At 41.5% G+C, this 19,048-nt stretch overlaps 3 protein-coding genes across 3 annotated transcripts in view; all 3 read left to right on the top strand.

Moving 5' to 3' along the window:
* LOC118408185 (zinc finger protein 208-like) overlaps positions 1 to 10,524 on the top strand; it is a 17,995-nt gene extending 7,471 nt beyond the window's left edge. The window contains exons 5-9 of the mRNA XM_035808820.1: positions 3,291 to 4,175; positions 4,844 to 4,846; positions 6,616 to 6,822; positions 6,979 to 7,584; positions 8,325 to 10,524. Of these exons, the coding sequence (XP_035664713.1) occupies positions 3,291 to 4,175; positions 4,844 to 4,846; positions 6,616 to 6,822; positions 6,979 to 7,584; positions 8,325 to 9,202 (2,579 nt within the window). The 3' untranslated portion in view covers positions 9,203 to 10,524. The remainder of the gene's footprint in view (positions 1 to 3,290; positions 4,176 to 4,843; positions 4,847 to 6,615; positions 6,823 to 6,978; positions 7,585 to 8,324) is intronic.
* Positions 10,525 to 10,787: 263 nt separating this feature from the next.
* On the top strand, positions 10,788 to 14,108 carry LOC118408231 (gastrula zinc finger protein XlCGF8.2DB-like). Its single transcript, XM_035808890.1, has 2 exons — positions 10,788 to 10,927; positions 11,569 to 14,108. The coding sequence occupies exon 2, from the start codon at positions 11,742 to 11,744 to the stop codon at positions 12,753 to 12,755; it is 1,014 nt and encodes a 337-aa protein (XP_035664783.1). The 5' UTR covers positions 10,788 to 10,927; positions 11,569 to 11,741; the 3' UTR covers positions 12,756 to 14,108.
* Positions 14,109 to 17,280: 3,172 nt separating this feature from the next.
* Positions 17,281 to 18,441, top strand: LOC118408235 (zinc finger protein 525-like). Its single transcript, XM_035808894.1, has one exon. The coding sequence runs from the start codon at positions 17,364 to 17,366 to the stop codon at positions 18,252 to 18,254; it is 891 nt and encodes a 296-aa protein (XP_035664787.1). The 5' UTR covers positions 17,281 to 17,363; the 3' UTR covers positions 18,255 to 18,441.
* Positions 18,442 to 19,048: the final 607 nt, after the last annotated feature.

Here is a 19,048-nt window from a genome sequence, read left to right as displayed (position 1 = left end):
ACCGGTACCCACCCCTACTATGCACTGTGAGATTTACCACTTTCCGTTGAGGCCCCCAACATTGTGAACGCCCCTTGTATATACCATATCTATTAACTAATTCCATTGAATGTTACTATTGCAAATATAGATATTGCATGTCAAAATCTGATGACAATTTCCTATATAAAAGTATGTATGACTTCTGTAGGAAAGAATTGATACTGATATTTTAGCTGAAAATATAGGTTTATTTATAGCTAGGCAAACGTCAATATAACCAAGGAGCTTAATATAACACAATGTGATTGACTTTTTACTCTATTTCGTTGTTACATATTAGCAAACGCTTATGTGTTTTATCTATTTCGATTACTTTTATCATAGCAATCTCATAATTCAAATCAGAAGGAAAAATAAAACCAACTTTGTTGCTTGCAATGTGTTGTTTATGCATGCCATCTATGTGCACAGAGGGTGATAGAATGATATAACAAGAAAGCACCGTGTATGTGGAAAGTCATACACAGATGTTGTAGTCCATACGTTTTGAAGACAAGCCAAGAATTGTTTTGAAAGCGTTGTTTGAGCGCAGTGTTAAAGTTTTTATAGGTTAAAACAGAATGGGATAATCAGGTACATCAACTCTACCATCGACCTTTCATAGCGCTGTAGGGGTACCGGGAGCATGGTTCTGTCCCATATATGCAAATCAACAGTATGCAAATAAACACATGCTAATGAGTACGTGGCAAATTAACATAGGCTGTTATACACCCCATACTTACTCTACTTTCATTCATCCACTGCATAACTGTAACAGTCCTGCAAACCCGTGTACTCTCTGTACACTTCAGTTCATTCTTGTACACTCTAGTTCACTCCTGTACACCCTGGTTCACTCCAATACACAGTCTGGCTCACTCTTGTACCCCCTGGTTCACCCTTGTACACTCTGGTTCACTCTTGTACCCTCTGGTTCACTCCTGTACCCTCTGGTTCACTCCTGTACCCTCTGGTTCACTCCTGTACCCTCTGGTTCACTCCTGTACACTCTGGTGCACTCCTATACACTCTGGTTCACTCCTGTACACTCTGGTTAACTCCTATACCATCTGGTTCACTCCTGTACACTCTGATTCACTCATATACACTCGGGTTCACTCCTATATACTCTTGATTCACTCCTGTACAATCTAGTTCACTCCTGTACACTCTGGTTCACTCTTATACAATCTAGTTCACTCCTGTACACTCTGGTTCACTCTTATACACTCTGGTTCACTCCTGTACCCTCTGATTAACTCCTATACATTCTGGTTCACTCCTGTACAATCTAGTTCACTCGCCACTTTGTCTTTGATTTGTCGGAGTAACATGCATGGTTCCAGTTTTGCCAGTTTAAAGAGAATTCAACGCATAAGCAATTAATCAGCACCATAAACCGGTAGGTAAATGGCACTACCTGTCTAAACTTCGCTTTCTAATAATTAATTCTTTCGTACATTAATGTTTCTTCAAGAAAGTCTGTTCGATTTCTAAGGGGAGGGGGGTGGCATGACGACGTAAATGGAGGAAGCATTTTCTGTCAAAACACGTATGAGTAAAGTCCTGGATACAAATGCCAGTGAAGATACAACAACTAAGAAGCACCATCCAGAGAACAGCATCTCTCTCTCATCTCATCCTCGCCGCATATGAACAGCAACTCACTAGTAAGCCCATGCCTACATGTTAAAAAATAGATGTAAATATAAAGATAGATGTAAAGATAGTTATTGAATATACATGACATGTTCGCCAAAAAGTAGTTACTCAAGCAACTGGATACGGTTTTGAAACGGTCAGACGTTTCAGATATCACTGATGAAGGATAGTGGATGCACCGTGGATTCTATCCGAAACGTCTGACCGTTTTCAAAACCATATCCAGTTGCTTGAGTAACTACTTTTTGGCGTATCTTATTACCTGGATGTCTAACCTGTGATGTGTGTGTGTAATGTGTGGTAGGTGTGCGTGTGTGTGCGTCTATGTGTTTGTGTGTGTGTAACATCAGGTATATGAACTCTGACCTTCCACCTCCTAGCTCAGAGTGTCCGCCATTTTGAATAGTCGGGTAACACATTCCTTGCCATTTGGGGGTCGTTTCAACGTCGATTCAACACCTCAGCAACTAAACAACACTATCAGCCGGTAGGTAAGACATGTATTAACTGTCTTTTATTCTCTTCGTCTGCTAAATCATTAGAAAACAGAGGTTAGTTTACTGGACAATTTATAGTGATCGATTTGTATGGGGGTGGGGGGAATTGCGATGTAAACTAATTGTGGACATTGACAAGGACTAGATGTCACAGTTTCACAATGCCTTGCTTTGTACGTTTCTGGATTTTATCCTTGTGTATGTGTGTTAATTAGTTACGATTTATGGGTGTTCGTCACGGTTTGTGGATGTAGTAGCAGTAGTTACTAATCGGTTTATTCATTGATACTAATAAGGTTTTATTGTAAATTCATGCCCATATGGGGCTAAATGCAAGTGAAAAAAAATCAAATACATAAAGTGATTGAAAACAGGTAAATAATCGAAATTCTAACATACAAAGATTAAGTGATTGAATGTACATACAGATTAACAAATACGATTGATAAAACGTGTAGCAAGTCTGCCTTGAAGTAGCCTGGTTACCAAACCCCAGCCCGATCTCATGTATCTATCATGTAGGGGTCTGGCTGGATGGCATAGGCTGGCTTCTCAATTTTGCCTCAAATAGTGGGCAAAAAACTCCACCAATAGAACAGCAGCAGGATCAGCAGGAAGTAATTACACCCTACCATGATTGGTTAAAGACCCCCAACTGTATTTTTTGAATCCATAACAGTAACACTGACCAACTGTGGTGTGTTGTAGCTGGCTACCTGTGGAGAGTGGTCATCAATCCTAGGTTCTCCTCCCTCTGATCAAGGGCCTTCGAGAACTTTTCTACAGCCATCCTGCCAGACCCCAACACGAAAGATATTTTTGAGGTTGGGGTATGGTATCCAGGCTAGCCTTGAAGATAAAAACTGAATGGCGCCGAGATTTACAATGAACTTATACAATAAAAGCAATGCAATAGGTTTCCTCACACTTGTTTGAGTGTGTGCGTGTGTGTGTGCACGTGTGTGTGTTTGTGTGTATGTGTGTGTGTGTGATCGATTGATAAGGGATATATTATATGTATCACTGTTCCAGGGCAAGAAGGTGGGTTTAGATAGCATAGCATAGCAATGTTTATTTTAATTTTGGATTATTAACTGTTGTTTTCAGAAATGGATGGAGGAAGCAGTCGGACTGCTATGAACGATCAGCCAACTGTACACCCTGGGGACGAGACAAACAGCATCGAGACATCAGACACGGGAAGGCAGCAGGACGAGGAAGGGGACAACCCATGCGGAGCAAATGGCGGAGTAGAATCTGACAATCCTCCCTCACAGAGTCGAACAGACCAGACGGACAGGTTTGCGGTGAAACGTACTGTGGATAAACGCTTTGCTTGTACTGAATGTGACTATAGAACAGCCTCAAAGGCTGATCTATTAAAGCATACAAGAAAACATACTGGAGAGAAACCCTTTAAATGTGACCAGTGTGACTATTCTGCGACACAGAAATGCAATTTAGACAGTCACATGGCTAGACACTCCGGAGAGAAACCCTACATGTGTGGAGAGTGCGGATACAGGACGGCTGTCAGGTCTCACCTAACCGAACATATGAGAAGACATACAGGCGAGAAACCCTACAAGTGTGACCAGTGCGACTATTCTTCTGCACGGAAATCTGATTTGGATCGACACGTGGCTAAACACACCGGCGAAAAACCCTTCATGTGTGGAGAGTGTGGATACAGGACGGCTGATAGGTCTTCCTTAGCCGTACATATGAGAACACATACAGGCGTAAAACCTTATGAATGTGACCAGTGCGACTATTCTGCTGCAAAGAAAAGCTATTTGTACCGACACATGGCTACACACACCGGAGAAAAACCCTTCATGTGTGGAGAGTGTGGATACAGGACTGCTCGCAGGTCTCACCTATCCCTACATATGATGAAACATACAGGTGAGAAACCATACAAATGTGACCAATGTGACTATTCTGCTACGGACAAAAGGTATCTAACGAAACACTTGGTCAAACACACTTCATAGGGATACAATTGAGAGTCGCGGATTCATTTCTAAACTATCCGTCAGTACACATAAAAAAGGGACAGGTGAAGACTGAAACACAAATGTGATGAATGTTATCTAATTCTGCTTCATCGAAATTTAGACCTACACATGGTCAAAATAACTGTTGAAAAAAGCTACGTGTGTGAGGAGTGTGGGATGGAAGTTATATATAGAGCGTCTATTAATTAAAAGCACAAAATATCACCATCATACAGAACGTGGGACAGTTTATTAACCACTGCCTTCAAAGAAGAAGTCAAACCCGACAAAAGTATTCATAGTATTATATACAAAATGTAGTTGATTAGTCACTAGTTTTATGTATCACTCTACTACTACTACTTCTCTTATTCCTTGAGACTGTATATGCAATTAGCCCTCGGGCATGATTTTGCAAATAAAACATTGTATTATTAATATGCATCAATTGTTTTGGCCATCGCGGTTATACTCTGAAATGTGCGTTAGACCGCTTCCTTTGAGTTTAGGCCTCAAACCTTCTGACCGTATTTATTGACAGTTGTTGTTATTAACATAGATGTCGTATCTAGTATATACTATCTACCTTACGGAAGCACATGTATTCAGTATTAAAAGATGTATAACTGCTGTAATAACGAATTGATGCTTATATTACAGGTAGTAACTGCAAATGCTAGCTTAACTAGCTAGATTTAGATTAGTTGGGTCTTGTGGCGCAATAGGCAGGGTGTTCGATTCATAACCCAGAGGTTTGGGGTTCAAATCCGTTGATGTGCCGCCGATCTTGTGCCCTTGGGAAAGACACTTTCTTCACCATACTCAAGTGAAAATGAGTTTTTGTTAGGGCCGTCTGTGAGCTTCGGTTAGGGCCGTCCCTTGGATAGGATGTTAAATGTAGGTTCCGAAGGCACTTGCCTGTTAGTACACTACTGGCAAGGCGGGGAACCCTAAAACGAAATAAAGTTCACTTTTCGAACAAGGCATTCAACATGGAATGGGTCATCGATATCGCTACGACTATACTATAGGTCACACCGTGTATTTCTCGGGAGATATTTGCGATATACTAGTGCATACTTTTCTGTCATACGGCCTCGACCTAGTCTATTTTCCAAGCAGAGGTTGGGTCACGGGGACAGAAGTGGTCAGGACAAAAAATTACCAGCTCGGTGAAAAAATCCCGACCACTACTATCTCCGCGACCCAACATCTGCTTGGAGAATAGACATGGCCCAATTCGATAAACTGGCACTTTGTAGTGGGTAATCAGGTATGCCAACTTTCACCTTTGACCTTCAGCGATCAGCGTGTCCGCCATCTTGATTTGTCGGACGACAACATTCCTTTCCAGTTTGACGCATTTTCAGAAGAATTCAACACCTCAGCAATCAAGTAACGTCATCAATCGGTAGGTAAGAACTGTGTTAACTACCGTTCTACCCTGGGTGTGCTAATTCATTCTGAAATACTTCAGAAACAGCTGCTTCCTTCCTGGGAAAATAGTAATCGATTATTAAGAGTAGAGTAGAGTAGAGTAGAGTAGAGTAGAGTTTAAGGGGGAGGGGGGCATTAGAAGCCATTACGACGTAAAGGCATTATTATTTAATGAAATTATGAAGCAAATATGCTTAAAAGTTGCTGTGTATATCAGTTGCGTCAATTTTTTGTTCTCAAGAATATTGTCAATATTGGGGCCAAAATATTGCATTTATTTTAAGCTCCTCTATATATAAGCAGGAATTACTCGCCGCTTCTGTTTATTTTGTTTTATAGACCTTCATATTCAAATTCCATTATCCAATTTTATTTACTTCATTTATTATGTTAACAAAATTTGCTATGTATAACCAGGAATGTTTGGTCACTACTGTTTATTTTGTTTTATAGTCTTTGATATTCTAATTCCAATATCCACTTTATTGACTTAATTTGTTGTTTATATTCTATTGTTTTGTTGTGTTACAATGATTTAATCATCGATGTACTTAGTTGATCTGGGCCTTTGTTTTCTGTTTTTTAACGCAAAGCACATTGAAAAGCACCCCAGTGGCGAGATTTATTTAAATACATCAAATGAAACTAAACAAGGCCACGTTTTGATAACTCTTTGGATTGAAAAAATTCTGAAAGATTTGTATATTGGGGGAGGGGGTCTTGCTGAATTATTAGTCACGCATTTCTTCGCGTGTATGTGTGTGTGTGCGCGTGTGTGTCTGAGTGTGTGCCTAAGTGTGTGTGTGTGTGTGTGCGCGCGCGCGTCTGAGTGTGTGTGTGCATTTGTGTGTTTGTGCATCTTTTTGTATATCTATGTGTGATCTAGGATCCGAATATTTTATTTGTACAATTGCTTCAGGACACCACGGTCAGCATAGATAATAGTAGTGCGGATATGTTCTTTTATCGTTCAATTTTGATTTTTTTTTCCTTAGAAATGGACCAGAGAAGCAGCGAGGTTGCTGTGGATGATCACCCAGCTGTACCCTTTCGAAACGAAACAGGCAGCAGCGAGAAATTAGACACGAGAAGACAGCAGAGCAAGGAAGGGGGCATTCCTTGCGAGGTAAAGTGCGAAGAAGAATCCGACCATCCTCCAGCACAGGGTGTAACAGAGCACACGGACGGGCTTGCGATGAAAGGTACTGCGGATAAACCTTTTGCGTGTACGGAATGTGACTATAGGGCAACCACAAGTACTAAGCTATCCATACACACTCGGAGGCATACTGGAGAGAAACCCTACAAATGTGACCAGTGCGACTATTCTGCTGCACATAAACATTCTCTAAACATTCATCTTGCCAATCACGCCGGAAACAAACCATTTATGTGTGGACAGTGCGGATACTCCACTAATAACAGGTCCCGCCTAGCCGAGCATATAAGATCACATACAGGTGTGAAGCCTTATAAATGTGATTATTGCGACTATTCTACCGCACAAAAGTCTCACTTAACCGAGCATATGCGGAGACACACTGGCGAGAAACCCTACAAGTGTGACCAGTGTGATTATTCTGGTGCATCAAAAAGCAACCTGGGTCAACACATGGCTAAACACGCCGAAGACAAACGGTACGTGTGTGGAGAGTGCGGATTCAGGACGACTGCCAAGTCTTCCTTAAAGGTACATATGAGAAGACATACAGGTGTGAAACCTTATAAGTGTGACCAGTGCGACTATTCTGCTGCACAGAAAAGCAATTTAGACCGACACAAGGCTAAACACACCGGAGAAAAACCCTACAAGTGTGACCGATGCGACTATTCTGCTGCACATAAAATCGCTTTAGACCGACACAAGGCTAGACACACCGGAGAAAAACCCTACTTGTGTGTAGAGTGCGGATTCAGGACGGCTAACAGATCTTACCTGAGCGTACATATGAGAAAACATACAGGTGAGAAACCGTCTTTCTTTGCATCGATTGTTTTACTACTAGTGTGTGGTTTGGCATGTCGTCTGCACTCAGTTGCGCGATGATGCACGTTCTTTTTTTCGCGGTATCTGTTGTTATACTCGATGTCATAATTTCAGAAATCACCCCTTTTAGGTATTGTGGACCAGGCAATGTGGTTTCGGTGTTTCGTAATCAGCTTGTCTCCTACCAGATAGGGTGGGTTATGTGCTGCCTGATATACATAACAGCTGTTGCGATAGAGGAAACCCTAAACGTAATTGAACAGATGTTCGTGGTATTATGTTTGATATAACGACAACAGCTGGCGTCGTAGACCAGCTGCTTGAGGTATTCCTGACAATTTCGAATAGTTTCATTTGGTGTCGTTCTTTTCAGACCCTGATTTTGATGTTAATGCGCACAGGATTTTGTTTTGCATTGGACAGCAATAGGTACGTTAGCTTTAAAGTACGTATTTGGTGACTGACTGGCCGTCAACGAGCATGTGGCCGACGTGGGCCAAACCCCTAGATGATCTTCGTTCGCGAAGTCCAGCCAAGAGATATGTTTTTGGTATAAGTCGAGGTGATGTGTTCTGTATGCGATATAAACACAACACCTACATTGTCACACACAACAGAAGACAACACAACCGACATAGAAACTATGATAACGTTACAGAGTATGTTACCTACGGTCAATTGTTATATTTCATTTTGAATGACTCCCTGTTGTTTCAGAAATGGACGAGAGAAGCTGTGACATTGCTATGGACGAACAGCAAGCCGTACAAACTAGGAAGGAGACAAGCATCAACCAAAATTTGGACACTGAAAGGCAGCAGGACAAAGAAGGGGAGGACTTTCGTCATATCCCATGGCCGATCAACAAAAACACCAAAAAACGTGGACGAGAAGAATCTTCTTCTCATCCTTCCGCACAGGATCGAAAAGAGCAGATCGACAGGGTGAAGGTGAAACGTACCGAGGACCATCACTTCGAGTGTACGGAATGTGACTTCACGACAGCCAAAAAGGATAAATTCGTGAGACACACTCGGAGACATACCGGCGAGAAACCCTTTAAGTGTGACAGGTGCGACTATTCTGCTGCAGAAAAAAGTACTTTTAAATATCACATGGCTCAACACACAGGCGAAAAACCGTACAAGTGTGGAGAGTGCGAATACAGGACTGCTATGAAGTCTCACCTAACGGAACATATGAGAAGACACAAGGGCGAGAAACCCTACAAGTGTGACCAGTGCGATTATTCTGGAGCATCAAAAAGCAACCTGGGTCAGCACATGGCTAAACACGCCGAAGACAAACGGTACGTGTGTGAAGAGTGCGGATTCAGGACGGCTGCCAAGTCTTCCTTAAAAGTACATATGAGAACGCACACAAAACCCTACATGTGTGGTGAGTGCGGATACCGTGCGGCTTTATGGTCCAGCCTCTCGCAACATATGTTAATGCATACTGGTGAGAAACTGTATAAGTGTGACCAGTGCGACTATTCTGCTTTATGGAAAGGCAATGTAGACCAGCACATGGCTACAGCACATGGCAGAACCCAACATGTAGAGAGTACACAACCGCCCGCATGTCTCAACTAATTGATCACAGTAGAATCCATACAGGCGCGAAACCTTATAATTGTAATCAGTGCGGATACTCAACGGCATTAGAGGACGTTCTAGACCGACACATGGCTAAACACACCGGAGAGAAGCCCCACATGTGTGGGGAGTGCGGATACAAAACTTCGTACAGGTCATATCAAGGCATATGAGGACACATACAAATGTGACTATTCTGCTGCAGTTAAAGGCTTTTTTTTTAGACAGACACATGGCTAAACACACCGGAGACAAGCCCGACATGTGTTGAGAGTGCGGATACAGGACAGCTCAAAGGTTGTACCCATCCCGACACACTAGTATGTGGAGAGATACTGGCGAGAAATTCTACAAATGTGACCAACGCAACTTGTCTGCTACAACAAAAAACTTTGGAACCAACACCTGGTCAAACGCACTTCTTAGGGATACAGTTGACAGTTGCTGATACAGGGCAGTTGACAAGTCTAACATATCCTGACATTTGCAAAATACAGTTGAAAAGTTGAACGTGATTTGTGCGACTATTCTCGAAAAATTAGTTGGACCTCAACTTATGATGCAAGCAAACGATTGAAAAATGGGCAAATAGACCGCCAAAATACCCTACATGTGTGACGAGGGCGGATTCCCTGGATAGAACTTTCATTTAGTGGCATAACTAGAGGCTATAATGCTGTCTATTAGGATCCGCTATATTCTAAATCATTGTCGATATACTACGCACTAGGGGTGGGGACCGGTACAGAAAATTCAGATACAGGTACGGTCCAGGTGAAGAGGATCTTTGTGTAAACAACACCAATGCCTCTGTTAACTTAGGCCAAGTTTGACTGTAGAAACTTGGTAAAATGACTATCAACACTCCTTTACTTTACTCTTGTTATTTTCTTAGGGAAAGCTGATTTTTCAGGTCCGGTTTTTCGGACCGGTTGAACAAGAAAAAACGGTTTTTGTACCGGTACCCACCCCTACTATGCACTGTGAGATTTACCACTGCCTTTCCATTTAGGCCCCCAGCATTGCGAACGCCCATTGTATATACCATATCTATTAACTAATTCCCTTGAATGTTACTATTGCAAATATAGATATTGCATGTCAAAATCTGATGACAATTACCTATATAAAACTATGTATTACTTCTGTAAGAAAGAATTGATACTGATATCTTTATCTGAAAATATAGGTTTACTTAAAGCTAGCCAAACGTCAATATATTAAACACAATGTGATTGACTTTTTTACTATATTTCGCTGTTACATATTAGCAAAACGCTTATACGTTATATTTAGTTCAAACACTTTTATCAGAGCAATCTGATAATTCATATCAGAAGGAAAAATAAAACTTTCTTTGATGCTTGCAAATGTTGTTTATGCATGTCATCTATGTGCACAGAGGGTGATAGAAATATATAACAAGAAAGCACCGTGTATGTGAGAAGTCATACACACATCTTGTAGTCCATACGTTTTGAAGACAAGCCAAGAACTGTTTTGAAACTGTTTTGATCAGTGATAATGTTTTTATAGGTTAAAACAGAATGGGATAATCAGGTACATCAACTCTGACCTTCGACCTTTTACAGTGCTAGGGTCAGGTTGCTTGTCCGCCATTTTGATTCGACGGAGAAGCGTGGGGGCAACATTCCTTTGATTCCAGTTTTGCCAGTTTCAAGAGAATGGAACACATAAGCAAATTATCAGCACCATAAACCGGTAGGTAAAACCTTGGGCAACTGCCTTGTCTTCTCTTCGTTGTTAATTCATTCGTACATTAATGTCTCTGAATGTCAGTGTTCGATCTCTATGGGGAGGGGGGCGTTGGCATGACGACGTAAATATAGGACTTGTAAGCATTCTCTGCCAAAACATGTACGAGTAAAGTACCAGGATACAAATACCAGTGAAGATAGTAGTACAATACTAGAGAAGTACAATCTAAAAGAAGAACAACTTACTACTAGTAAGCTCATGCCTAGCTGTGAAATGGACGTAAAGCAACAACAAATTATTGAATATGCATGACATGTTGTCATAGATAAGGATTAACGTTACATGTACCAATGCCATGTTTGTCCTTGGTGGAGGGGTTTTGCAACATTGTTAGTTATGAATTTCCCGTGTGTGTAATGTGTGTGTGTTTGCGCGCGTGTGTACTACTCACTACTACTAGTGTTACTAGTATGTATGTGTGCATGTGTGTGTTTGTGTTTGTGTGCTTGCTTGCATGTGTGTGCGTGTGTGTGTGTGTGTGTGTGTGTGTGTGTGTGCTTGCATGTGTTTGTTTGATGAGTAACATTACAATTAGTATGGGACTATTTCCTGTCTTTAAATTATGGCTGACTTTTTGGTTTCAGAAATGGGGGACCTTCCAACGGTACACTCTGGGACCAGACAAGCAGCAGCGAAAAAGTAGAGACGGGAAGGCAGCAGGACAAGGAAGGGGGCATTCCACGCGAGGAAAAACAACGGAGTGGAATCTGACCATTTTCCCGCACAGGGTGGAACAGAATACACAGACAGGCTTGCTATGGCTAAACGCTTTGCTTGTACGGAATGTGCCTATAGAACAGACTCAAATGCTGACCTATTAAAACACACAAGAAAACATACTGGTGAAAAACCCTTCAAATGTGACCAGTGTGACTATGCTTCTGCATTGAAAGGCAATTTGGACCGACATATGACTAAACACACCGGCGAAAAACGCTTTGTGTGCGAAACGTGTGGGTACAGAACATCTGACAAATCTTCGTTAATCGTTCACATCAGAAGACATACAGGTGAGAAACCTTATAAGTGTGACCTGTGCGATTATTCCGCTACACAGAAAGGCAGTTTAAAGCAGCATATGGCCAAACACACTGGAAGAAAACCCTACATGTGTGGAGAGTGCGGATACAGGACTGCTCACAGATTTCACCTATCGAAACATATGAGAAGACACACAGGCGAGAAGCCTTACAAATGTGACCAGTGCGACTACTCCACCGCAGAGAAAAGCGATTTAGTCCGACACATGGCCAAACACACCGGTAACAAACCCTACATCTGTGGAAAGTGTGGATACAGGACAGCTGTCAGGTCTCACCTAACCGGACATATGAGGAAACATACGGGCGAGAAGCCCTACAAGTGTGACCAGTGCGACTATGCTTCAGCAACGAAGTGTAACTTAGACCAACACATGGCTAGACACACCGGAGAAAAACCCTACATGTGTGGAGAGTGTGACTATAGGACGGCTGTGAAGCTTCGTTTATCCCAACATCTGAGAACACATACAGGTGAAAAGCCCTTCAAGTGTGCCCAGTGTGATTATTCCGCTACACAGAAAGGCAGTTTAAAGCAGCACATGGCTAAACACACTGGAAGAAAACCCTACCTGTGTGGAGAGTGCGGATACAGATGTGCTCGCAGGTCTCACCTATCTGAACATATGAGGACCCATACAGGCGAGAAATCCTTCAACTGTGACCAATGTGGCTATTCTGCTACAAGGAAGAGCTATTTAATCCAACATTTGGTCAAACACGCCTCTTAGCTGTATAGTTTACAGTCCACAGACATAGGGCGGTTGACGGGTCTATCCAGAAACATACAGGTGAAAGCCCACCTACAAATGGCTGAAAACAGATCGCTGTACATCCCTACATGTGTGGGATCACCGGGATGGAACACTCATTGAGTGGCATAACTACAAACTGTGAAGACAACATCCCTCTAATCTAAATCATATGGGCTATGCCACTTACTTAACGGTTTATCCCCACCCCCGCTATCTGAACATGCCCTGTATATTATGTTATATTAATGTCTAGAACCATGGACATTGATTGTTTGTTGCATACAGACATTGTATGGTTTAATCAGATGACAATATTCCCTCTAAAACTGTATATTACAATTGTAATAATTGATACTGGTATTACTAACTGAAAATCTTGTATTAGTGCTGCCCCTACGGCCGGTGAGGCTAAGGGACCGGTGAGGTGAGGTGAATCGTCGATATAACGCTGTCATTGACTTTATACTTTATATGTTTTTACATACTATCAAAACGTTGTTAGAGTGTATCTATTTCATGTCCTCTTGTCATTATAGAATTGTGATACTTTACATCATATGGAAAAAGATAAAGTCAACTGTTCCCTCATCTCAACTTTGTTGCTTGCGATACTTTTCCATGTTCTTTATGCATACCATCTGTATACACAGTAAAAATGTCTAGATACAATGTAAGTTTGCTAATAAAAATCAATCGAGCATTCATAAACCCCAAGCCATTCTAGCTAATACTCACAATGAAGTCTGTTCTGTGACGTCACGTGATTCAAGTAAATTGTCCAATCTAAAGACACACAGTAGGCAATTATATAAATATCTTTAAGAAAGCGTCAAAAGTCTGTAAACAATAAAGGGAATTTTAAGTTTCTAGTGTTTTTGGCCGGCAATATGGTTACATCAGGTATATGAACTTTGACCTTCCACCTCCGAGCTCAGAGTGTCCGCCATTTTGAATAGTCGGGTAACACATTCCTTGCCATTTGGGGGTCATTTCAACGTCGATTCAACACCTCAGCAACTGAACAACACTATCAGCCGGTAGGTAAGACATGTATTAACTCTCTTTTATTCTCTTCGTCTGCTAAATCATTAGTACTTCAGAAACAGAGGTTAGTTTACTGGACAATTTATAGTGATCGATTTGTAATTTGTATGGGGGAGGGGGGCATTGCTATGTAAACTACTAGTAATTGTGGACACTGACAAGGACTAGATGTCACAGTTTCACAATGCTTTGCTTTGTACGTTTCTGGAGTATTTATCCTTGTGTATGTGTGTTAATTAGTTACGATTTATGGGTGTTCGTCACGGTTTGTGGATGTAGTAGCAGTAGTTACTAATCGGTTTATTCATTGATACTAATAAGGTTTTATTGTAAATTCATTTATTTATTTATTGGTTTGGCTGCAACGAACACACAGCCAGGGCTGCCCAACTAGCCTATGGCTATTACAAAGGGCTAGCCCTGCTGACAAACACATAAACAATACATAAATATTATTATATTAAAAAAGAACATTTATATGTACATGGTGTAGGGCAACTTACATATCATCTAAAATGGAGTATACATTAACATCATATCATCGACAACAATATTTGCAGTGAGAGGTCAGGGTCTGTATATACACGTGTATGACTAATTTACCATGCGTAAGGGTTGCCTAGACATTCCCACAGTTTTCTTTTGAAGGAAGCAGTGGAGGTGGCTGTGCGAGTACTAGTAGCAGTAGGGAGAGTGTTCCAGAGTGCTGTTGCTCTGTAGATGAATGTTCTCTGGCCTCTGGTGGACTTAGTGAGTTCAGATGTCAGGTGGTCGCTGTTCCTGAGGGAGTAACGTGACTCAGTTGAGTAGCAGACGCACGGGTTCTGGGTATCAGGGTTTGAAGGTGTGGAGGGCAGTGACCGTTGAGGAGCTTGTACAGGGTGACAGCGGTGTGGAATTGTCGTCGGAACTGCAGTGATGGAAGGGATAGCTGGGTGTACAGAGATTGGTATGACGGGTACGGGAGTCCATGTTGTCCGCTGATCAGTCTGGCAGTTTGGTATTGAACTGATTCCAGTTTTGTTTCGTCGCGCTTGGTGAGTCCCGCCCAGACGACGTCAGCATACTCCAGACCAGGTCTGGTGATGGTTTTGTACAGTCTGAGCAGGATGTCCTTTGGTACCTTCTTTCTCAGTGCACACAGTAGGCCAGCATATCTTCTTGACTTAATGGAGGTTGTTTCAATGTGTTTTGACCAGGAAAGTGTGTTTGTCAGGGTGACACCAAGATGCTTGTAGCTGGTAACAACTTGTAGTGTACTACCGCCTAGTATGACTGGAGCAGGGGGTCTAGGGAGAGTGCGGGTTGTGATGAACATCATTTTGCATTTGTCCTCATTGGCTTCTAGCTTCCAGTTTGTTAGCCAGTTGGATACGGATCGTAGGTCCGTGTTGAGTGAGTTGACTACACGTTGGACGGATCGGTTGCTGGTTGAGAGTGATGTGTCATCGGCGAACAGGTTTGCGTCAGACTGTAAATTCATGCCCATATGGGGCTAAATGCAAGTGAAAAAAATCAAATTAATAAAGTGATTGAAAACAGGTAAATAATCTAAATTCTAACATACTTAAGTGATTGGATGTACATACAGAATAACAATTTTTTTTTATTAATCTTTCAGGGTAGTCCCTACAGTTTTGATAAAACTGATTTCCAAGGGAGCCCAAATGAACATAATGGACATAAACATAAAGATAACAATAATCGTATAACATAAAACGTGACTAAATCAAAATATGGATAATAACTTAAATGCGATTAGCCCAAATAATAACAACTCAAAGTCATTAATTACAAAACTCCTCACAACAATAATCATATGAATAGAACATAACAGTACATAAATAAACGAAATCAAGCTAATTTTCAAACCAGATTCGAGGTCGTTGATCGGAGGGGTCAGAGGTCAGATTGTAAAGCTCGCTTGAATGAATTCAGAGTGGTTTGTGAAGTTGTTGTTGGATTAAGGGAATTGTAGATAGAAACCACTCTGGATGCAAACGTTCGTTGGCCTGTACGAGATGTGTACTTTGGTCTGTGTAACTGTTGAGCCTGTCTGGTGTTATAACTGTGTATTTGATTGTTATAGTTAAAAGTATTGATTAGATAGCTAGGTGCTAGTCCATGCAGACATTTGCACACCATGATGCACAAGTGTTGAGTTCTCCGGTCCTGTAGATATCTCCACTGCAGTGTGTGATGCAGCTCTTCGATGTTAGCTCTGGGATCCCGCCTCAGTATGATCCTGGCGGCCCTGTTCTGAAGAATCTGTAGGCGTTGTTTGAGTGTAGAGCTGCTGTTTTCCCAGATCACATCGCAGTATTCTAATATTGGTAAAACGATGGCCTTATACAGCATGTTAGCAACATTTGTACCAAGATAAGGTCGTAGGCGTCTAAGCAAACCGATGCGCTGAGATGCTTTACTATGCATAATATCTACATGGTTACTATAGGTAAGACATGAATCAAGGATTACACCCAAATATTTGTATGATGTTACTCTCTCCAGACAAATATCATCAATTTTGATTTCTAAGTCATGACAATTGTTTATTCTTTTGGAAGATCCCATCAACATCCACTTGGTCTTACTAATATTGAGTGTTAACCGATTATTGTGAAACCAAGTAGATAGTTGAGAAAGCTCAGCGTTTAACATGGATTCAACATGGTTTGGGTTGTTACTAGCACAGAAGATTGCTGTGTCGTCCGCATAGAGGGAAACTTTACAGTTGGTGATTGATTCTGGTAAGTCGTTAATAAAAATATTGAAGAGAAGGGGTCCCAAGATGGACCCTTGGGGCACACCAATATCAATAGCTACACTATCGGATGTGTGACCACTTAATGAGACTCTTTGATGTCTATTTGAAAGGTAACTTTGAAACCAAGCCAGTTCAATACCACGTAGACCTATCCATGTTAGTTTCGTCAAAAGGAGATTGTGGTCAACAGAATCGAATGCCTTTTTCAGGTCAAGAAATACTGTACCTACAAGATTACCGTTGTCAATATTATGGATATGGAGATATGCTAGGAATTTTTTATGAACTTCCCTCTCAAATATTTTCATCAGAATCGGTAGTACAGAGATTGGTCTAAAGTTGTTAGGGTCAGCCTGATCACCACCTTTGTGAATGGGGGTCACCCTGGCTGTCTTCCATTCAGTTGGTATAGTTCCAGTACTGAGAGAGAGGTTGTAGACATAGGTCAACGGTATAGTTATAATAGGGGCTGCAGCTTTGAGAAGTACGATTGATAAAACGTGTAGCAAGTCGGCCTTGAAGATAAAAACTGAATGGCGCCAAGATTTACAATCAACTTATACAATAAAAACAATGCAATAGGTTTACTCGCATTTGTTTGAGTGTGTGCGTGTGTGTGTGCACGTGTGTGTTTGTGTGTATGTGTGTGTGTGTGATCGATTGATAAGGGATATATTATATGTATCACTGTTCCAGGGCAAGAAGGTGGGTTTAGATAGCATAGCATAGCGATGTTTATTTTAATTATGGATTATTAATTGTTGTTTTCAGAAATGGATGGAGGAAGCAGTCGGACTGCTGTGGACGATCTGCTAGCTGTACACCCTGGGGACGAGACAAACAGCATCGAGACATCAGACACGGGAAGGCAGCAGGACGAGGAAGGGGACATTCCACGCGGAGCAAATGGCGGAGTAGAATCTGACAATCCTCCCTCACAGAGTCGAACAGACCAGACGGACAGGCTTGCGGTGAAACGTACTGTGGATAAACGCTTTGGTTGTACTGAATGTGACTATAGAACAGCCTCAAAGGCTGATCTATTAAAGCATACAAGAACACATACTGGAGAGAAACCCTTTAAATGTGACCAGTGTGACTATTCTGCGACACAGAAATGCAATTTAGACAGTCACATGGCTAGACACTCCGGAGAGAAACCCTACATGTGTGGAGAGTGCGGATACAGGACTGCTGTCAGGTCTCACCTAACCGAACATATGAGAAGACATACAGGCGAGAAACCCTACAAGTGTGACCATTGTGACTATTCTTCAGCACGGAAATCTGATTTGGATCGACACATGGCTAAACACACCGGCGAAAAACCCTTCATGTGTGGAGAGTGCGGATACAGGACGGCTGATAGGTCTTCCTTAGCCGTACATATGAGAACACATACAGGCGTAAAACCTTATGAATGTGACCAGTGCGACTATTCTGCTGCAAAGAAAAGCTATTTGGACCGACACATGGCTACACACACCGGAGAAAAACCCTTCATGTGTGGAGAGTGTGGATACAGGACTGCTCGCAGGTTTCACCTATCCCAACATATGATGAAACATACAGGTGAGAAACCCTATAAATGTGACCAGTGTGACTATTCTGCTACGGACAAAAGGTATCTAAAGAAACACTGCTTAGTCAAACACACTTCATAGGGATACAATTGAGAGTCGCGGATTCATTTCTAAACTATCCGTCAGTACACATAAAAAAGGGACAGGTGAAGACTGATAACACAAATGTGATGAATGTTATCTCTGCTTCATCGAAATTTAGACCTACACATGGTCAAAATAACCGTTGAAAAAGCTACGTGTGTGAGGAGTGTGGGATGGAAGTTATATATAGAGCGTCTATTAATTAAAAGCACAAAATCTCATCATCATACAGAACGTGGGACAGTTTATTAACCACTGTCTTCAAAGAAGAAGTCAAACCCGACAATAGTATTCATAGTATTATATACAAAATGTAGTTGATTAGTCACTAGTTTTATGTATCACTCTACTACTACTACTTCTCTTATTCCTTGAGACTGTATATGCAATTAGCCCTCGGGCATGATTTTGCAAATAAAACATTATATTATTAATATGCATCAATTGTTTTGGCCATCGCGGTTATACTCTGAAATGTGCGTTAGACCGCTTCCTTTGAGTTTAGGCCTCAAACCTTCTGACCGTATTTATTGACAGTTGTTGTTATTAACATAGATGTCGTATCTAGTATATACTATCTACCTTACGGAAGCACATGTATTCAGTATTAAAAGATGTATAACTGCTGTAATAACGAATTGATGCTTATATTACAGGTAGTAACTGCAAATGCTAGCTTAACTTGCTAGATTTAGATTAGTTGGGTCTTGTGGCGCAATAGGCAGGGTGTTCGATTCATAACCCAGAGGTTTGGGGTTCAAATCCGTTGATGTGCCGCCGATCTTGTGCCC

Source organism: Branchiostoma floridae, unplaced genomic scaffold (genome assembly GCF_000003815.2).
Source record: "Branchiostoma floridae strain S238N-H82 unplaced genomic scaffold, Bfl_VNyyK Sc7u5tJ_1560, whole genome shotgun sequence".
Classification (NCBI taxonomy): Eukaryota; Metazoa; Chordata; class Leptocardii; order Amphioxiformes; family Branchiostomatidae; genus Branchiostoma; species Branchiostoma floridae.
Note: the sequence above shows the minus strand (reverse complement) of the source record. Positions and strands in the feature narration are given on the sequence as shown.

What these genes read in the sequence shown, in the direction of transcription:
- LOC118408231 (XM_035808890.1), top strand. Translation starts at nt 11,742, where the DNA reads ATGGCTAAACGCTTTGCTTGTACGGAATGTGCCTATAGAACAGACTCA.
- LOC118408235 (XM_035808894.1), top strand. Translation starts at nt 17,364, where the DNA reads ATGGATGGAGGAAGCAGTCGGACTGCTGTGGACGATCTGCTAGCTGTA.